The 18,376-nt window shown below is 38.4% G+C and overlaps 1 protein-coding gene across 2 annotated transcripts; it reads left to right on the forward strand.

The window, feature by feature from the left end:
* Window positions 1-2,544: 2,544 nt before the first annotated feature.
* Window positions 2,545-7,076, forward strand: LOC119528716 (basic proline-rich protein-like). 2 transcript variants are annotated; one of them, XM_037829001.1, is made up of 3 exons: window positions 2,545-2,886; window positions 2,977-3,091; window positions 6,897-7,076. In XM_037829001.1, the coding sequence occupies exons 1-2, from the start codon at window positions 2,548-2,550 to the stop codon at window positions 3,052-3,054; spliced, it is 417 nt and encodes a 138-aa protein (XP_037684929.1). In that variant the 5' UTR covers window positions 2,545-2,547; the 3' UTR covers window positions 3,055-3,091; window positions 6,897-7,076. The 2 variants fall into 2 exon arrangements, with proteins under 2 accessions (XP_037684929.1, XP_037684927.1); XM_037828999.1 differs by lacking the exon at window positions 6,897-7,076 and having other exon boundaries at window positions 2,977-3,400.
* The last annotated feature ends 11,300 nt before the right edge of the window (window positions 7,077-18,376 follow it).

Below are 18,376 nucleotides of genomic sequence, written 5' to 3' on the forward strand. Positions count from 1 at the left end.
AACCTTGATTTGGGAGTTCAAGACTTTTAGTTTATGTTTTTGTTTTTCTAAGTTAAGAAAGGCATAAGTATCTATATGACCCACCCCCATAGATTTGTTACCACAGCAGAAGCAATAGCAATGAGTGTCCAGCCCCTCCATCTTCCAAGCCTTGCTCTTCACTTGTACTCATCCCTACCACTGGTGACAATCTGAGTAAACATAATGCCTTTGTATGCCATAGCTTTCCCCTGTCGTATTTCCTATTGTTGAGGAGCTTATCTGGGGCTCATGGCAACTGATCTGGAATCCACTCTGAGGGTCTGTTTCCTGGGATCATGCCCAGGACCAATCACTGTCAGTTAGTGTCCTAGGAGGAAACAGATGGCACTCTTCAAAAGAGGTACCTGAAGAGACATTTATGAAAGGACTCTTCAGTGGAATGGACAGGGGTAGGAAAACAGCCAGGGATGGTGAGGTTCATGAAACTGAGAAGCTATTACCACTTATAGGCCTGAAGGGTCAAGGGAGGGAATAGTATTGTCAAGCCTGGGGCTGCCTGACAAGGGCTGTGTGATAGGTTTTGGCAACCATCACCCAAACCACAGCAAAACAGGGAGGGAGCGAGGGGATTAATACCCTGACTGTTCTCCTTTCCCATCACTGGCCTCCCGATATGCCGCTTCCCACAGGTCAAAACCAGATGGTAAGGGAGCAAGGCTGAAGCGCAGACTAAGGAGCACTGGCAACTCATTTCTTTTCATGTAAAAGGATGTGGAGAATATGGCTGCCTGAAGTGTTTTGCTAAGGCAAAAACTTCCAGTGTAAACATTGTACATTTCTTACATAAAAAAATAATGTGGATAATATTTTAAGCCAGTATCAAATTACCCAGCTTGTTTATGTTTTCATCAAAATCTATTATATAATTTCTCTGTTTGAAAAAATTCTAATACTGACAGATTAATACAATCTTTGAATGATGGTACAGGAAGGGGAGCTGGGGGAAAAGAAATACATGTACAGCTCTAGGAAAAAGTATTTTAAAATGTGATATGGTTAAGTGAAAACCCTAAAGTAAATAGTCTGGCCACAATTATTTTTTTGCTTTAACTTCCTGTAAGGGGCAGGCTCGGGAGAACATTTGCATAATGAGTAATTACTCAAAAATAATGCTTTGAAAAGCATAAATGAATATAAAACAACTTGAGAGGTATCACATGGCACTTCAAATGCTCATGTGTTTAAGGGAGTTAAGAGATACCAATTTGAAAAAAAAATGTTTTGAATGTGATCCATGTTTGAAGAACACTTCAAGACTGTCTCCCTCTGTAATCTAACAAAGCCACTTGTAACCATAGTAGTTATAACATTTAATTGCAAGTACCTCTTAAAAGTTCATCTAAATATAAGTTCATGCTGTTTTTTGTTAACCTTGACCAATACACTTCTTTGATGAGCTGGAAAGGAAGATTCATTTGGCAAAGGTTAAAAAGAAAATGCATATTTGGGGAGCCAAGGCTCTCAGACAGTTGAGCAGAGGGTGAACTTCTTTGTTATATTTCCACAGTCTTGTGTATACTTATGTCTATAAACAAATAAAACAATGTCTATAAGAATAGCTCTGTTTGAAAATTCTTGAATTGCACTTTGCTTTAGTATCCAATACTTCAATATTTGTGACTTTACTCAAAACACAGACATTATCCTATCCAAAGAAAAATAAAAACACTTAGCATAAAAAATGTAGTATATTAGAAATTCTGGCAAACCTATTCTCATTCTCCCCCTACCCCACTTATTTCATGATAACTAAGCCCTAAAACTTTCAAAATTGATTTAAAATTTTCATATATTCCAACTGACTTAATATTTTAACATTGTATCCAAGGCTAGTCCTTTATGTTTTCTGTATATTTTAAAACATTTTAATATATTATCTACCTAGACATATTTTCCCAACTTTTTATGAAAACCTTGATTGACAAAAAATAACAAAAGCAAAACTAAATTTTAAAGTTTTTTTTATTGAAACGTACTTTATCTAGGGTGATTACACATATCTTCAGTGTAAAGTTTGATGAGTTTTAACAAATGTGTACACACATGTAACCCACACCGCTATTAAAATATAGAGTATTTCCTTTACCCCAGAAAGCTGTATTATGCCTCTTTGCAGCTGATTGCTCTCTGCCCTGCCCCCACCACCAGAGGCAATTATTCTATCACCTTAAATTAGTTTCGCCTAATTCAGAACGTTATACAAATGAATGGAATCATACAGTATACCATTTTGCATCTTTTTTTGTTTGTTTTTTGCTCATAATGTTTCTGAAGTTTGTTTAGGTTATTGTATTATCAATAGTTCATTCCTTTACATTGCTGAATAGCATTCAATCGTATCAACAGTACATTACGGCTTTTTTTCCTCTTCGTCCGGCCTCCCCGCCCTCGGTGCAGCCCCGCGGCGCGCTCGCCCACCGCGCCCAGCCCGGATCTCTGTGAGCGGCCGGAAGGGAAACGCGAAGCCAGCGCGGCCGCGGGGGAAGTCCGGGTGAGTCGGAGACGATGGCGGCAGCGCCGAGCGGATCGCCGTTGCCCGGCGTCGCCCACTGCGGCCCACTCCCCAGGCTCGGAGGCCTGGCCAGAACCGGGTCACTCGCACCGCCCTGTGTCCCGCCCCTGCGCTTCGCCGTTTTTCCTCCGGGCGCCCGAAGGGACTCGGTGCTGCCTTCCCCCGTGCCCCCTCCCTCGGGCCGTAAGGGTGCGGCCAACGAAGGTGCCCGGGCGACGCCGCAGGCCGGATCCAGGCACCCGGCCCTCTCCCCGCCCGGCTGTGCGAGAATGGAACGGCCCACGGTCCGGCTTCACCTGCCTCTGGTTATCGGTAGCGTGCAGCTCTGTAAGGTTCGTCCATCCAGGAGCAGTAAGTTACCTTGATGTGACCAGAGATGGCGGGATAGAGTGCTCACGTGGCATCTCCTCGTTTTTATGCAGGAGGGCCCCTCAAGAATTGCCAGTCTTCAATTCATCACCTGGAATGGCATTTTACCCTTCTCGGCGAAGAGAAAATAACAAGAACATTAAAATGGGGACGAGGAGTGAAGAACAGGTGAAGGAAAGGAGACATGTCGCTGAAGTTTGCTGTTAACTCTAGTTACTGTGCGGAAAATTTTCCTCATACCTTCACTTACACCTTCCTCACTGGTTTCTGTAGCCAACGTGTTTATATAAAAATAAGACTGGGAAGCCAGAAAGGTTAGTGTACAGAATATTCTTAGAACTATAACAGAGCAACTAATGAGGCCCTGTATTAGGTTTTGTCGATTTTGTGGCTGTGCCTTTGCTAAAACAATCACAGTCATCTCTCCGTGCCTTAATACCTGCTGGGAATAATTTGCCTTTCTGCTGGTTGAAGTTAATGCTCTAAGGTTTCTGTCCAACCTATTTAAATTTGTTTCATATGAGCAGACCCTTAGGAGCTGTAGAACTATTCTGCCATCACCTTTCCACAAAACTTGAGTGTCTACAGGCTTGATTTTTTTTTTAATTCAGTTTTATTGAAATATATTCAAATACCATACAGTCATCCATGGTATACAATCAACGGTTCACAGTATGATCATATAGTTATGCGTTTATCACCACACTCTATTTCTGAACATTTTCTTTACATCAGAAAGAATCAGAATAAGAATAAAAAATAAAAGTGAAAAAAGAACACCCAAACCGTCCCCCCATCCCACCCTATTTGTCATTTAGTTTTTGTCCCCATTTTTCTACTCATCCATCCATACACTAGATAAAGGGAGTGTGATCCACAAGGTTTTCACAATCACACTGTCACCCCTTGTAATCTACATTATTATATAATTGTCTTCAAGAGTCCAGACTGCTGGGTTGGAGTGTGGTAGTTTCAGGTATTTACTTCTAGCTATTCCAATACATTAAAACCTAAGAGGTGTTGTCTATGTAGTGCATAAGAATGTCCACCAGAGTGACCTTTTGACTCCATTTGAAATCTCTCAGCCACTGAAACTATTTCGTCTCATTTTGCATCCCCCTTTTGGTCAAGAAGATACTCTCAGTCCCACGATGCTGGGTCCATATTCATCCCCGGGAGTCATATCCTGCATTGCCAGGGAGATTTACACCCCTGGGAGTCGGGTCCCACGTAGGGGGGAGGGCAGTGAGTTCACCCGTCGAGGTGGCTCAATTAGAGAGAGAGAGGGTGACATCTGAGCAACAAAGAGGTACTCAGGGGGAGACTCTTAGGCACAACCATATGCAAGTTTAGCCTCTCCTCCGCAGCAACGAACCCCATAAGGGCAAGTCCCATGACCGAGAGCTTAGCACATCAAACCGCCAGTCCCAGTGTTTGTGACAACATCAACACCAGTCCAGGTGAGGAAGTCCAACACCTCTGCACCTTCCCCCAACTCTTCGGGGCTGGGTTGGGGGGGAGGCTGTAAATATATTTTTTATTAACTGCCCAAATTACTTTGGGATGTGTCACTATTTCACTCCAGCCTATACTAACCTACCGTATCTCGCTTCCTATTCAAAGTTCCATGTAATTGTGGTGTTTGAACAAACCGACTGTAGAGTTGTACTGTTTGGAAAATATAGATCCTGTACCAAATAGACATTTCTTCCCTTGGTCTCATATGAAATTTAAAGTTTTAAAACACAGTCAATTTCGACCTTTACCCTTTGGCCCGGTTTGCCCTAGTCTTAACCAGACCTGCTTCATTCATATCACTAATTGAAGTCTGGGCTCTTTTCACCTTTTTTTTTTTTTTTTTTTTTTTTAACAGTGGCTGTATGCACTAATACTGACATTCATATCTGCCAAGCTCTAGCTCTGAGTTTCAGGTGTCTCAGAGATACGCATTGTTCCAGAGACCAATCAGGTTATACACTAAGGGATCAGCATCTCAAAGTTTAGAGATAGGCATTACAATTCAGGAATAGAGTTAACTGCTGTAAGAGCTTACAATCTAGGGACTATTACAATAATTATGTCCACATTAGGCTATGTTCTAAGATTCAATTCTGAGTTTACACATTGTAGTTAGTCCATATTGGTGAGGCATTAAAGTGTTTGCCTTTATTTCTGGTGTACTTCACTCAAATACTGTGTACAGGATCCATTCACCTTGTTGTGTGTCTCATAGCTTCACTCCTTCTTGTAGTTGCTTAATGTTCCACTGTATGTGTACACCACAGTACACCAAGCCGTTCTTCAGTTAGTGTACCCTTAGGTCACCTCCACCCTTTGCAAATCATGATTACTGTCTCCATGAACACCAGTTTGCAAATGTCCATTAATGTCTCTGCTCTCAGATCTTCAAATAACATACCCCATAATGAGGTTGCAGGACCTTATCGTCCCCACATACTTAACTTTTTGTGGAACAACCACACTGACCTTTAGAAAGGCTACACCATTCTACCTGCTCATCAACAGTAGATAGGTACATCCCTCTTACCATGTTTTCTCCAACACTTTTACTCCTATATATATATTTTCCTACAATTTTACAGAGTTATATTCATATACCATATATTTATCTACTGTGTACAATCAGTTGTTCATGGTATCATCATAAAGTTGTACATTTATCACCACAATCAGCACTTGAACATATTAATTACTACAAGAAAAATTGTTTTTTTTTTTAGAAATAATAAAAAAAAATGATAAAAAGAAAACTAACATGTCATACAATACAATATAATAGTAAGGACAGCAAATAACACCACTACCAAGAATCCCGTATTTCTCCTCTATATCCCCCTCTCATATACATTTAGCATTGGCGTATTGCCTTTGTTACATTTAATGGAGGTATATTACAATGTTACTGTTGACCATAGACTCCAGTTTGCTTTGATTATTTTTTTTCCTGAATAGCATCCCTTTTTCAACTCTCTACATGGTTGACATTCATTTGCTTTCCCACATGCAAAAACATTTTTATATTTGTATATTTAGTAACAGTCATTGGCCACTCCAGTTTTTGCCAAGTTATACAGTCTCAGTCTTTATCATCTATCTTTACCTCTGGCGTACAGACTTGATTTTGATTCTTGTAGCAGTCATTGTGTGTCAAACATCCATTCCCACCGACTTTCTTCGTCCCTGCCATCAGAACCTCAGTTTTTTTCAGTTGACATCTGAGAGAACTTTATCTAGGGAAGGAAAGCAACAAGGAATATCTGTGATTGCTTTAAAACCAATCATAGGAATCTCATTGCCCTTGGCCAAAGATGGTTGATAGGGGTGGCCATAGGATGTTCCTAACAATGAAATGTAAGCAAAATCTGCAGGGTGGGTCTCCTGGGAGGAGTTGCCCTTTCCTAATAAAGGTACAAATTTAAATTAAAAAAAATAGTACATTATGTGCTTATCCATTTTCCTGTTGCTGGATATTTGGGTTGTTTCCAATTATTTTATTTTATTTTTTTATAAAACCAGAGATAAGAATATTTTTTGGATATAGGTATGCTGAAGCTGGTTTGCACCAACTCACTAGAGCTGATAGTGTGCCTCACTTCCTATCTCCATGCTCAGTGATGTGGTGGTAGCATAAAATTGTCCATGTTGGGAGTATTTACACTGCAGAAACTGACAATACTACAAATCAGGACTTTCCTTAAAAAAATCACTCATTCATTCATTCATTTGTTCATTTGTAGCTGGTGGTTAAACCAGCACACTACTGGATATATGTTTTCTTTCTCTTGAGTAATGTGCTAGTTTGGAGCTGTTAAGTACCCTAGAAAAGGCCATGTTCTTTTAATCCATCCTGTGGGTGTAGTCCTATTGTTTGTGTGTGGAACCTTTTGATTACATTGTTTCAATTGAGATGTGACCCACCCAATTCAAGGTGGGTCTTAATCTTTTTTACTAGAGTCCTTAATGAGAGGATAAAAGAAAAACTGAGAGCTCAGAGAGGAACACCCAGAGAAGATGGAGAGAGATAAAACCCCCTGAGAAGCTGAAACAGCCACTGAAGTCAGAAACCTGGGAGAGAAGGACCAGCAGATGCCAGTCATGTGCCTTCTCATGTGACAGAGGTGTACCAGATGCCAGCAGCCTTTCTTCAGAGATGGTATCCTTCTGTTGGTGCCTAAATTTGGACATTTTCATGGCCTTAGAACCACAAATTTGTAAACTAATAAACCATCGTAAAAGCCAACCCATTTCTGGTATATTGCATTTTGGCAGCTTTGGCAAACTGAAACAAGTGAACACTTGGGAGTGGAATTGCTAGTTCATATGGTAAGTATATGTTCAAATTTTTAAGAAATTTCCAGATAGTTTTCCCAAGTGGTTGTACCATTTTACAATCTCTTCAGCAATATTTGAGAATTCTGTTACTCCACATGCTCTCTGACATTTGGTATTGTCATTCTTGTTGGTGTGTAGTGGTGCTTTCAATTTGCATTTTATCAGTGGCTAATGTATTGAACACTTTTTCTGTGCATATTGGCCAATGAATATCTTCTCTTGTTAACTCTCTGTTCAAATCCTTTGCCCATTAATTTGTATTGTTGAGTTATAGGACTTCTATATATATTCTGGTTTCAAGTCCTTATCAGATACATGTCTTGTGAATATTTTCTCATATTTTCTTATTTTTTCATTTTTAGTAGTATCTTTTGATGATAGTAAGTCTTGAAATCATATACCATCAGTCCTTCAATTTTGCTCCTCTATTACAAGATTGTTTTGACTATTCGGTATCCTTTTTATTTCCATATCATTTTAGAATCAGTTGGGAATTTGATTGGGATTGTGTTGTCTGTAGATCAATTCAGGGAGATTTAACATGAGTACCTTCCATCTGCTTCTTGCAGTCCACGAACATGGAATACTCTCAGTTTTTAAAGATTTTCTTTAATTTCTCTCAGCAGTATTTCTCAGTTTTTAGCCAAAAAGCTTTGCATATCTTTTGTAACATTTATCCCTAAACTTTTTATGGTTTTTGGTGCTATTGTAAGTAGTATTTTAAAAAATTTCATTTCCTGTTTATTTCCAGTATATACTACTGATACATACATATTCACTTTGTATCCTGGAACCTTGATAAATTCACTTATTAATTTCATCAGGCTATTTCCTTTGTGTATTCTCTAAAGATTTTCTGTGTACATAAACATGGCATCTTCCTGATTATTGTGCTTTTTTTCCTCCCTTCCTTTTTTTTGTTTTTGTTTTTGTTTTTGTTTGTTGTTTGTTTTCCTTATTTAACTGGCTAGGATTTCAAGTACAATGTGGAATAGAAGTGAGGAGAGTAAACATTCTTCCCATGTTCCTGATTGTAGAGGAAAAACACCCAGTTTTCCAATATTAAATATGATGTTAGATGTAGGTGTCCATTGAAGACCTTTATTAACTGAGGAAGGAAAAGATTCCCTTCTTCTTTTCTAATGTGAACATTTAAAGCTGTATCTTTTCTTTAATTTCTGCTTTAGCAGTATCTCAAAATCTTTTCTAATTTTCCTTTCTAATTTCTTCTTTGACCAATGGCTATTTAGAAGCAGTTCCAAATATTTGGGAGTTTTCTGATGTGTTTCTTATTTATTTTTAATTTAATTCCATTTTAGTCAGTGTATTAATTTCCTAGGCCTGCCATAACAAAATACCTCTTCTGCAGACTTCTTTGTCACCAGTTTTCCAATCACATTCCTTCCAAGTCCCTGACCATCCAGCCAAACCATTAGCAACAGCCCATGAATCAGTATATAAATGCACCTCTGGCCAGTTCTCCTTCCAAGCATAATGAACAACCAGATGCACTGCTCGAAGTTCCACCCACTGGGAGTATTTCGTCTCACCACTGTCCTTCAGGAACATCCCAGAAATGCAGTGCTGCCGCTGTCCATTTTTGGGTGGTACCTGCATATCATTCAGAACCATGTGTAAATCAGGCCTGAGTTTTCTGTTCCTCAGTCAACTGATTGTAAGGAACTTCCCAAGAGGCCAAAGCTCTGGGCTGGGAAAAAGAAGGTAATGTGACAGGAGTAGGGGTCCATGGGCATTTGAGCCACTTCCTCATGTGACTTTCTTAGGCCTTCAGGACCCACTCAAGCCCTGTCTTATATATACCATTTCCATTTTATGATGGAGTGCTGCTGTGCATGCCCAACTTTATGGCTTGGCAGGTCAGACAACACCCAGCTCATGATAGGCAATTCAGGTCTCATGGTGATTTGGTGGCCCATGGTTAAGTGTTCTGTCTCTACTAAGATCCAATAGGAGGCCAAAAGCTGTTTCTCAAAAGGAGAGTAGTTATCTGCAAAGGATGGTAAGGCTTTATTCCAAAATCCTAAGAGCCTGCATTGTAATTCTCTTATAGGAGCCTGCCAAAGGCTCCAAACAGCATTTCTATTTGCTACTGACAGTTCCAGCACCATTGGCTGGATCATATGGTGCAAGAGGCAGAGCAGCTTGCACAGCAGCCTGGACCTGTTGCAGAACCTCATCTTGTTCCAGTCCTCACTCAAAGCTAGAAGCTTTTCTGTCCACTTGGTAAATGGACCAGAGTAGTACACCCAAATGAGGAATATGTTGTCTCCAAAATCCAAAGAGGCCAACTAGGTGTTTTGCCTCTTTTTTGGTCATAGGAGGGGCCAGATGCAACTGCTGATCCTTCACCTTAGAAGGGATATCTCGACATGCCCCACCCCACTGGACACCTAGAAATTTTACAGGTAGAAGGCCCCTATATTTTTGTTGTATTTATCACCCATCCTCTAACACGCAAATGCCTTACCAGTAAGTCTAGAGTAGTTGCTACTTCTTGCTCACAGGTCCAGTCAACATAATATCATCAGTATAATGGACCATGTGATGTCCTGTGGGAGGGAGAAACAATCAAGGTCCCTGCGGACAATATTATGACATAGGACTGGAGAGTTGATATACCCTTGAGGTAAGACAGTGAAGGTATACTGCTGGCCTTGCCAGCTGAATGTAAACTGTTTCTGGTGGTCCTTTCTAGCAGCTATTGAGAAAAAGCATTTGCCAGATCAATAGCTGCATACCAGGTACCACAGGATGTATTGATTTGCTCAAGCAATGATACCACATCTGGAACAGCAGCTGCAGTTGAAGTCACCACCTGGTTAAGCTTAAAATAATTCATTGTCATCCTGCAAACCTATCTGTTTTCTGCACAGGCCAAATAGGAAAGTTCAATGGGGATGTGGTGGGAATCACCACCCCTGCATCCTTCAAGTCCTTAAGGATGGCATTAATCTCTGCAATCCCTTCAGGAATGTGGTATTACTTCTGATTACTATTTTGCTAGGCAGGGACAGTTTAGTGGCTTCCACTTGGCCTTTCCTACCATAATAGCCCTCACTCCATGAATCAGGGAATCAATGTGGGGATTCTGCCAGTTGCTGAGAATGTCTATTCCAATTATGCATTCTGGAACTGGGGAAAACCCACAGAATGAGTCAAGCGTTCCATCAATCACCTAACTTCCATTATTTCCTGCTCTGACTGGTGGGCCAGAGTGATGTTTTGGGTCTCATGGAAGTAAAGTCACTTCTGAGCCAGTGTCTAAAAATCCCCCAAATATCTGATAATTTTCTTTTCCCCAATGCAGTCATCCTGGTAAAAGGCCGTAGGTCCCCTTGGGGAAGGTTGGGAGGAAGATTAACAGTATAAACTTTTGGCGGTGTAACAGGGTTCTCCTCCAAGGGTACTGGCCTTCCCCTCATTCAAGGGGCTCTGGGTCTGTAAACTGTCTCAAGTCTGGGGATTGATTAAGGAGACTTGACTCTGTTTTTGTAATCCAAGTTAGACTTTTGTTTACTTGGCCTAGAATTCTTCTGCTTACACAGATCAAACAATAATTGAGTAGACTGCCCATCTGTTTTACTTCTAGGTACTCCATGATCTACTAGCCTTCTCACTGTGGAAGACATACCCTTTGATGTAATCAGCCACAGAGGCAGTCAATTGACTGATGATTTAATAAACCAGCCTTCTGGTTTATTAACCAGCCACAAATGTTCTTGCAGTAACAGTTAGGCCAGTGCTTGCTTGACCAGTCACCTGGACACCATCACCTGGCCAAGTTGACACATGAACCTAACCATCACAACATCCTTAACCTATCACAGTATAAATTGGATTAATATTATGCCACTTCACATATAAGATAAAAACATTATGTAAATATACTTCTATTTACCCTTTCCTGTACTTTGTATTAGCTGTAATATAGTTTTACACATTATAAATCACACAACCTTGTTATTATGCTTCAAACAGTCAATTTTGTTTTAAAGAAATTAAGGAAGTACAAAAATGTTTAGTGCTTCATTCATTCATGTTGATTTGAATTTCTACCTGGTATCATTACTCTTCATCTGGATAAATTTCTTCAACATTTCTTGGAATGAAGGTCTGTTGTTGACAAATTCTCATTGGTTTTGTTGATCTGAAAATAACTTTATTGGACTTAAGCTCTGAAGGAAATTTCACTTGATATAGAATTCTAAAATGATAGCTTATTTATTCTTTAGCATTTTAAAACTGTCATTCCATTGTTTTCTGGCTTGCGTTGTTTCTCATGAGAATCTAGTGGTTACTTTTATTGTTACTTTCTTGTAGGTAATATTTCTTTTTCATGTTGTGAAAATTTCTCTTTAAATTGGTTTAAAGTAATTTGAGTATGATATGCATAGTTGTGGTTTTCTTTGCGATTATTCTACTTGTGGTTTATTCCTCACTCCTGGCCAGTATCAGAAGTTGAGATTTTTCTAATCTAAGTTTTTAACTATCCACTACTTGCTTAATGAATGAATGAAGGTCCACAGGGCAATTATTTGATTGATGACTGGACAATGGTCTCTCTGGGTTTATATTTTTTTCATTATAGTTGGGAATTTTTTTTTTTTTTTTACTATTATTTCTTTTAACTTTTCTTTTCTGCCAATATTTTACTTTCTTTGCTCGAGACTTCTATTACAAATATGTTATGTGACTTTATAATATTCCACAGGTCATTGGGGATCTGCTCATTTTGTTTTGTCAATATTTTTACTTTCTGTGTTTTGGTTTGGATGGTTTCTGTTTACCTGTTTTCAAGTTCACTGATCTTTTGCAGTTTCTTAACTAATTTACTAAATTAACTAATTTAGCAAATTTTTTATTTCATGTATTGTAATTTTTTAGTTCCAGAATTTCCATTTGCTTCCTCTCTCTTTTATTTTCCATTTACTTGCTGAGATTCTGTATCTGTTAACTCATTTATATCTTTGTCTTTAAATCTTTGACCTTATTTATAATATCATCCAGAAGTTTTTATCTACTAATTTCAACATAGGTGCCATCTCTAGGTCTGTTTCTATTGACTTTTCCCCCTTATTTGGTCATATTTTTATGAGTCTTTAAATACCTAGTAACTTTTTATTTTTATGTTGGGTGATGGTATGCTTTATGGTTGAGATTCTAGATTTATTTGTCTTCCTATAAAGACTATTAAGTTTTATTTTGGCAGAAAATTAATTTACTCATAGCTCAGATTGATTCTTCTGAGTTATTGCTTTAAACTTTGTTAGAGTGGGTTTAGAGTATCCCTTATGCTTGGGCTAGATTAATGCTACTTCTAAGTCAAGTTTTTCAGGTACCTCAGTTCTGGGTGGTTGGTATACCATTGTCTCCCTGTACTACATATTCTCTGGTATTTCAATTGAGCTTGCAGTTTACATTAGTTGCCCTTTATTATTATTATTATTATATGTGTGTATGTATATGTGTATGTATGTGTAAAGGGGGTCCTGTCTCACCTCAGGGGGAGGGTGATGAATTTATATGCAGAATTAGGCTTAGAGAGAGAAAGTCCACATTTAAGCAACAAAAGAGGTTCTCTGGAGGTGACTCCTGGGCATAATTAAAGGTGGGCTTAGCCTCCCTTTTACAACCATATGTTTCACCTGAGCAAGCCTCAAGATTGATGACTTGACTTATAAAGTAGGGGGTTCCTAAGTTCACATAGCGTATGTTATGTCCACGATAATCCATCTGTATCTTGCATTGTGATCACTTAGTTGTACAATCCTCATCACTCTCCATTTTAAACAGTTCTCATGACCCAAACATCTCATAGCTCTTGTCAGCCCTTAATTATTTGGCTCTAGTATTTGTGTAATACTAATATGGTATTCCTATTAATTATAGTCCCTAGTATGCAATATGTAGATTTTTCCCATATACCCTTCTGTTGTCAACTCTCTGTGCTAGTGTCATACCTTAGAAGTATGTCATGCAAGCCCCTATCTATATTTGTGGTACTAATCTGTGGGAAACATGCCTTTAAACAACCCATTTCAATCCTATTTGCCTTCATCACAGCTCTGATATTTATAATTCTATTAACAAACAATTGTCACCCTTATCCATTACCATACCTTTGAATTCACCATGATTAACATATCTAAACATATTAGCTTATCATTCCCCCTCACTAGTTACTGTCTATCACTAGGTCCCCAATATTCTATATTATAAGATATTGATTTTACATTGTTCAGAGAGTTCCTAGAAGTGGTAACATACAATATCTCTCTTTTTGTTTCTGACTTATTTCACTCAGAATTATATCTTCAAGGTTCATCCATGTTGCCATATGTTTCAGGACTTTGTTTCTTCTTACTGCTGCATAGTATTCCATTGTATGTATACACCACATTTTGTTTATCCACTCATCTGTTAAAGGTCATTGGGATTGTTTCCATCTCTTGGCAATTGTGAACAATGCTGCTATGAACATTGGTGTACAAATGTCTGTTCGTGTCACTGCTTTCAGATCTTCTGGGTATATACTGAGAAGTGAAATTGCTAGATCGTAGAGTAACTAGATATCTAGTTTTCTGAGAAAACACTGAACATTCTTCCAGAGTGGCCATACCATTATACTGTCCCGTCAGCAATGAGTAAGAGTTCCAATTTCTCCACATCCTCTCCAGCATTTGTTGTTTCCTGTTTGTTTAATGACAGCCATTCTTATTGGTATGAGATGGTATCTATTGTGGTTTTGATTTTCATCTCCCTAATAGCTAATGAAGATGAACATTTTTTTCATGTGTTTTTTAGCCATTTGTATTTCTGCTTTGGAAAAATACCTTTTCATATCTTTTGCCCATTTTATAATTGGGCTGTTTGTACTACTGTTGTTGAGTGGTAGGATTTCTTTATATATGCAGGATATTACTGTCTTATCAGATACATAGTTTCCAAATATTTCCTCCTATTAAGTTGCCTGCCTCTTCACTTTTTGACAAAGTTTTTGTGGCACAGAAGCTTTTGGAGATGTATTTTATTAGGGATCTCTAGTAGGTCTCACTGAGTTTCACAATATGAATGCACATGTTAGTATTCAAAGATTCAAGAAGATACCTATGCGTATTTCTGGTGTTCCTTCTCTGCTAAGAAGCCTTCTTTCTAGTACCCTGAGATGTAAGTTCTAGCAGCTTCAATAACCCCAAACTTCAATCTCTGTTTCATACGATCAGTGAGAATGCTGCTTTTTCATTTAGGTTCCAGTTTCCTGGGCCAAAATTTGCAAATTGCTCTCAGTTGTAAACTAGGGTGAATATAACATTCACTTGTGCTTTACTCCTCTCAAGGATCACAGCCCTGAGTTGTCTGTTGATCAATTTCTGAAAAAATTTCCTTCATATATTTTGCCCAGTTTCATAGTTATTTATAGTGGGAGACTAAGTCCAATACCTATTTCTCCAATTATGACCAGAACCAGAAGATGGGATTTTCAACTCTCAGTTCATTTCTTGCTTAGTAAATGACTGAATGTCCCCCAGAACATTAGATATTTAGTGATTGGAAAATATCCTCCATTCACAAAAACATATATTTATTGAGCAATTTCTTGTGCCAGGCCTTATGCTACATGCCTTACATGCATTTTCACATTTAACCTTGCCAATGAATCAATGAAGTATAGGTATTATTATTAGTTCAATATTAGAGATGAGGAAAATGCAACTTAGACTGTAACAAAGTCTTATCCAAGAACCCATATCTAATGAATGGTAGAACAAGTAAATGAACTCAGGTTAGTAAATCAAGAGCCAAACTTAAAAAACTGCTAGCTTGATTGTTCTGTTTCTAAACAAGCTGTATTTATAACTAAAGCTCTTTTTCCAATGAGAGGTTTTCTTTTTTTTCTTTTGCAGTGAAAAGCCTGTTGGATGTAATGGTGCCAAAAACATCTTTACTTTATCTCCAAATACCCAATAATGGGGAAGTTGAGAGTGCTACATTTTTGATTTTTTCCAAAAAGGGGAAATAAATTGGTTTCCTTAAATGGAAGAGGAAGGAAGGAAGATCAGTGCAGTTTATAATTTGTCTAAAAAAAAGGTGATTCTGCATCTGCTTTTTTCCACGTTAATAACAACAACAACAAAAACAATAGTTCAATGCCTAAGCACATAGAAGGCTCACTTTTACCTTGTACTCAGAGCATTGTGGGAACTCAATTATTTAGTGAAATAGCAAAAGTGACTGCTGCTTTTGACATGCTATCAGAAAACTGAGGAATTGGAGTGGGAACACTCACTAAGTATTGAACACGCTGTCAGTGAAAGACACTATTATGACTATTACGTGTTCTGGCTTCCAGTAACTTTTTCCATTAATAAAATGGAAGAAATCGGCAAAAAAAAAAGAAAAGAAAAAAGTTTTACTTCATTGCTGCATCCAATGGCTTCTTGTTTTGGTGTATTTTGTGCATCATCCTCCAAAGACTCACTCCTCTATTATTTTTTTTTTTTAATTTCAGATTCAATACATGTTATTACCTTCAACCCCAATTATCCATGTTGAAATATTTGAATATCTTTTTCTCCCTTTTTTGCCCTCTGCGTATAATTGGTTACCAAGTCTTGTGGACTTTTGTCTCCAATCCAGCTCTTTTCTCCCCCTCATCCGCTACTGCCTTAATTCAGACCATCAACTGCTATTTAACATTGTAGTAGTCAATTAGCTGTTTTCTCTATTAGCAATCTCTACCCATTCCAGTTCCTTATCCACACTAGTATTAGTGAACCATACTAGGATTAGGTTCAACTTCTTTGAAAGGGACATGAAAAACAGTGGTCTACAAGATGGAAGCTTTTTTCAGTTTCATATAATTCAAATAAATTCCCAGCTTGTATGGTGACTCTGCTCCTTGTGGCCCTAGGATTACCCTTGTCTGCATCAAGTGCGTGAGTTTACTACCTTACCTTTACCCTTACTTGTGGGAAGGGAGAAGAGTGGAAGGGAAGAGATACCCCTGACCTTCAAAGGCATGAGTCATAAGCAGCACACATTACTGCTACTCAAATCCCAGAGCTTCACCAGTGTCCACATCTGGCTACAATGGGAGCTGGGAAATGTACATTTATTCTGGGTGACCAGGTACTCAGCTAAAACTCAGGAATTCTATTATTATAAGAGGAAAGAGGAAAAGATAGTAGAGGACAATTAGTAATCTCTGCCGTAACTCTCTTGACAATAAATGGAGAGAAATCATAATCTATAGACTGCCTAAAATATCACATTTTGCTATTTTTTTTAAATAGATGCCCAGCTTCCATCTCTCTGAGTTGGTGGAAGATTCAGCCTTAGTCATTCTTAGCACCCCCTCCCTGACTGGGAGTGTGTCAGGGGTTTAGGGTCTAACATAGGGCCAAGGCTTGGGGAGGTCGGTCCTTCCAGTTGTCAATAATGAGGCCACACTGGCTTCTGCTGAGATTATTGCCACAGCCCATAGGAATCCTTCAGTTTGATACACTGCTGCTCCTCAAATCTCCTGGCATACAGTGTTTTTGATGAAACTGGAGCCCAGATCCAGCATCCCAGGTGCAACGTATGGCGTTTTACTCCTTTATTTTGCTCTGCTCTCAAACCATCAACCTGACTCTAGTTCTCCAATCTGGGAGTTTTGTTTATGTTTTTTTGCTTTTGTTTTTTAGTAAAGGGTAAAATATTTCTGTTTCTCATTTTCTGAGAGGCACCTCAAACCTTATCCTTCTCAGCGGATTTAGGATTTTGAAAACAAAAGCCAGGAAAACATGTCTCAAACATTCCTTGAAGCAAGGAAATATGAACCTTTTGCCTATACATGAATAAGAGAAGAGAAAATTATGGCTGAAAACATGAATTAATAACCCCCAAATCCCACCATGGTAGAGTTATTTTCCTAAAATTGACTCAGGTCATGCCCTTTCACTAATTATAATTCTCCATGGCCTCCTCAATCCCCTGATATCCTAGCAAACATCCTGATCCACCTTCTCCCAATATCATAACTCTTCAGTGGAATGGGGGTGGCATGACTTTTGCAATTTGGCTTCAACAAATGTATTTCCAGCTTCATCTTGTGCCAAGCTCGAAAAGTCTCTATACTGCCTTGATGTATTTTTGTGTTTTATACTTTCTCTTCCCTTTGCTTGATATCTTCTACACAGCCCCACTTTCTAAGCTTTCTTCACTGCTAGGCACATGACTTCTTGATCTGACTTGACATCATGTAAACTCTTGCTCATCCTTCAAGACTAGCTAAAATTCTGTTTCCTTTAGAAAACTTCCCCAACCATCCCCCAGGCCTTTTAGGGGTACTTATGTGCCTGAGCCCCTACAGTGTGCTTGCTGTAACTGAGATCCCCATTCCAGGCCCCCACATTCTTTGATCTAATATTTCTTAACCTAATATACACATTGTTCAATGTCTGTGGACCTATATTTTGGGGGCCAGTATTCAACCTGGCAAAAATGTTTTTGAATGAATGAGTAAATGAAGGAAAGGAAAAAAACGAACTGAATGCATACATGTTTGTATGCACAAAGGGTGAAGACCAGAAATACTGCTTTTTTTTCTTGCTTCTTTATTTGTTAACTTTTATTTATAATTTCATTTTGTAGAGAATACATTATGCTTGTTACTCTATGTATGTTGAAAGGGCATTGGTATATTAAATACTACTGCACTTTAAAAAGGAAAACTGTTGAATCAAAAAACACAATTAGGAAATCTGTATAATCATTCTAACTATATTGCTTTCTTTTCTCATAGGACAATGTTTTTTTTTTCTTCAAAAAAGTATGTTTAAAATCTCAATTTCATCTGCGGCCCACTTTCTCCTAGAATTAGGCATAACTTGAGAGGTTGCCACACAAATAGAACAAGGGATTTCAAATAGGTGTTTCTACATATAGTCACCTTACTCTTGGTCCCTCAAAATAAAGTCCACTTTAAGAAATAGGCTTCTAAGAATGACAGCTGTTTTTTTCTTGTGGAGAGTTATATTTGTATATTTTCACAAACAAAATGGGTTGGGAAGTTACAGACCTAAAAAAATATAATAA

The sequence above is a fragment of the Choloepus didactylus genome, chromosome 3 (assembly GCF_015220235.1).
Source record: "Choloepus didactylus isolate mChoDid1 chromosome 3, mChoDid1.pri, whole genome shotgun sequence".
Classification (NCBI taxonomy): Eukaryota; Metazoa; Chordata; class Mammalia; order Pilosa; family Megalonychidae; genus Choloepus; species Choloepus didactylus.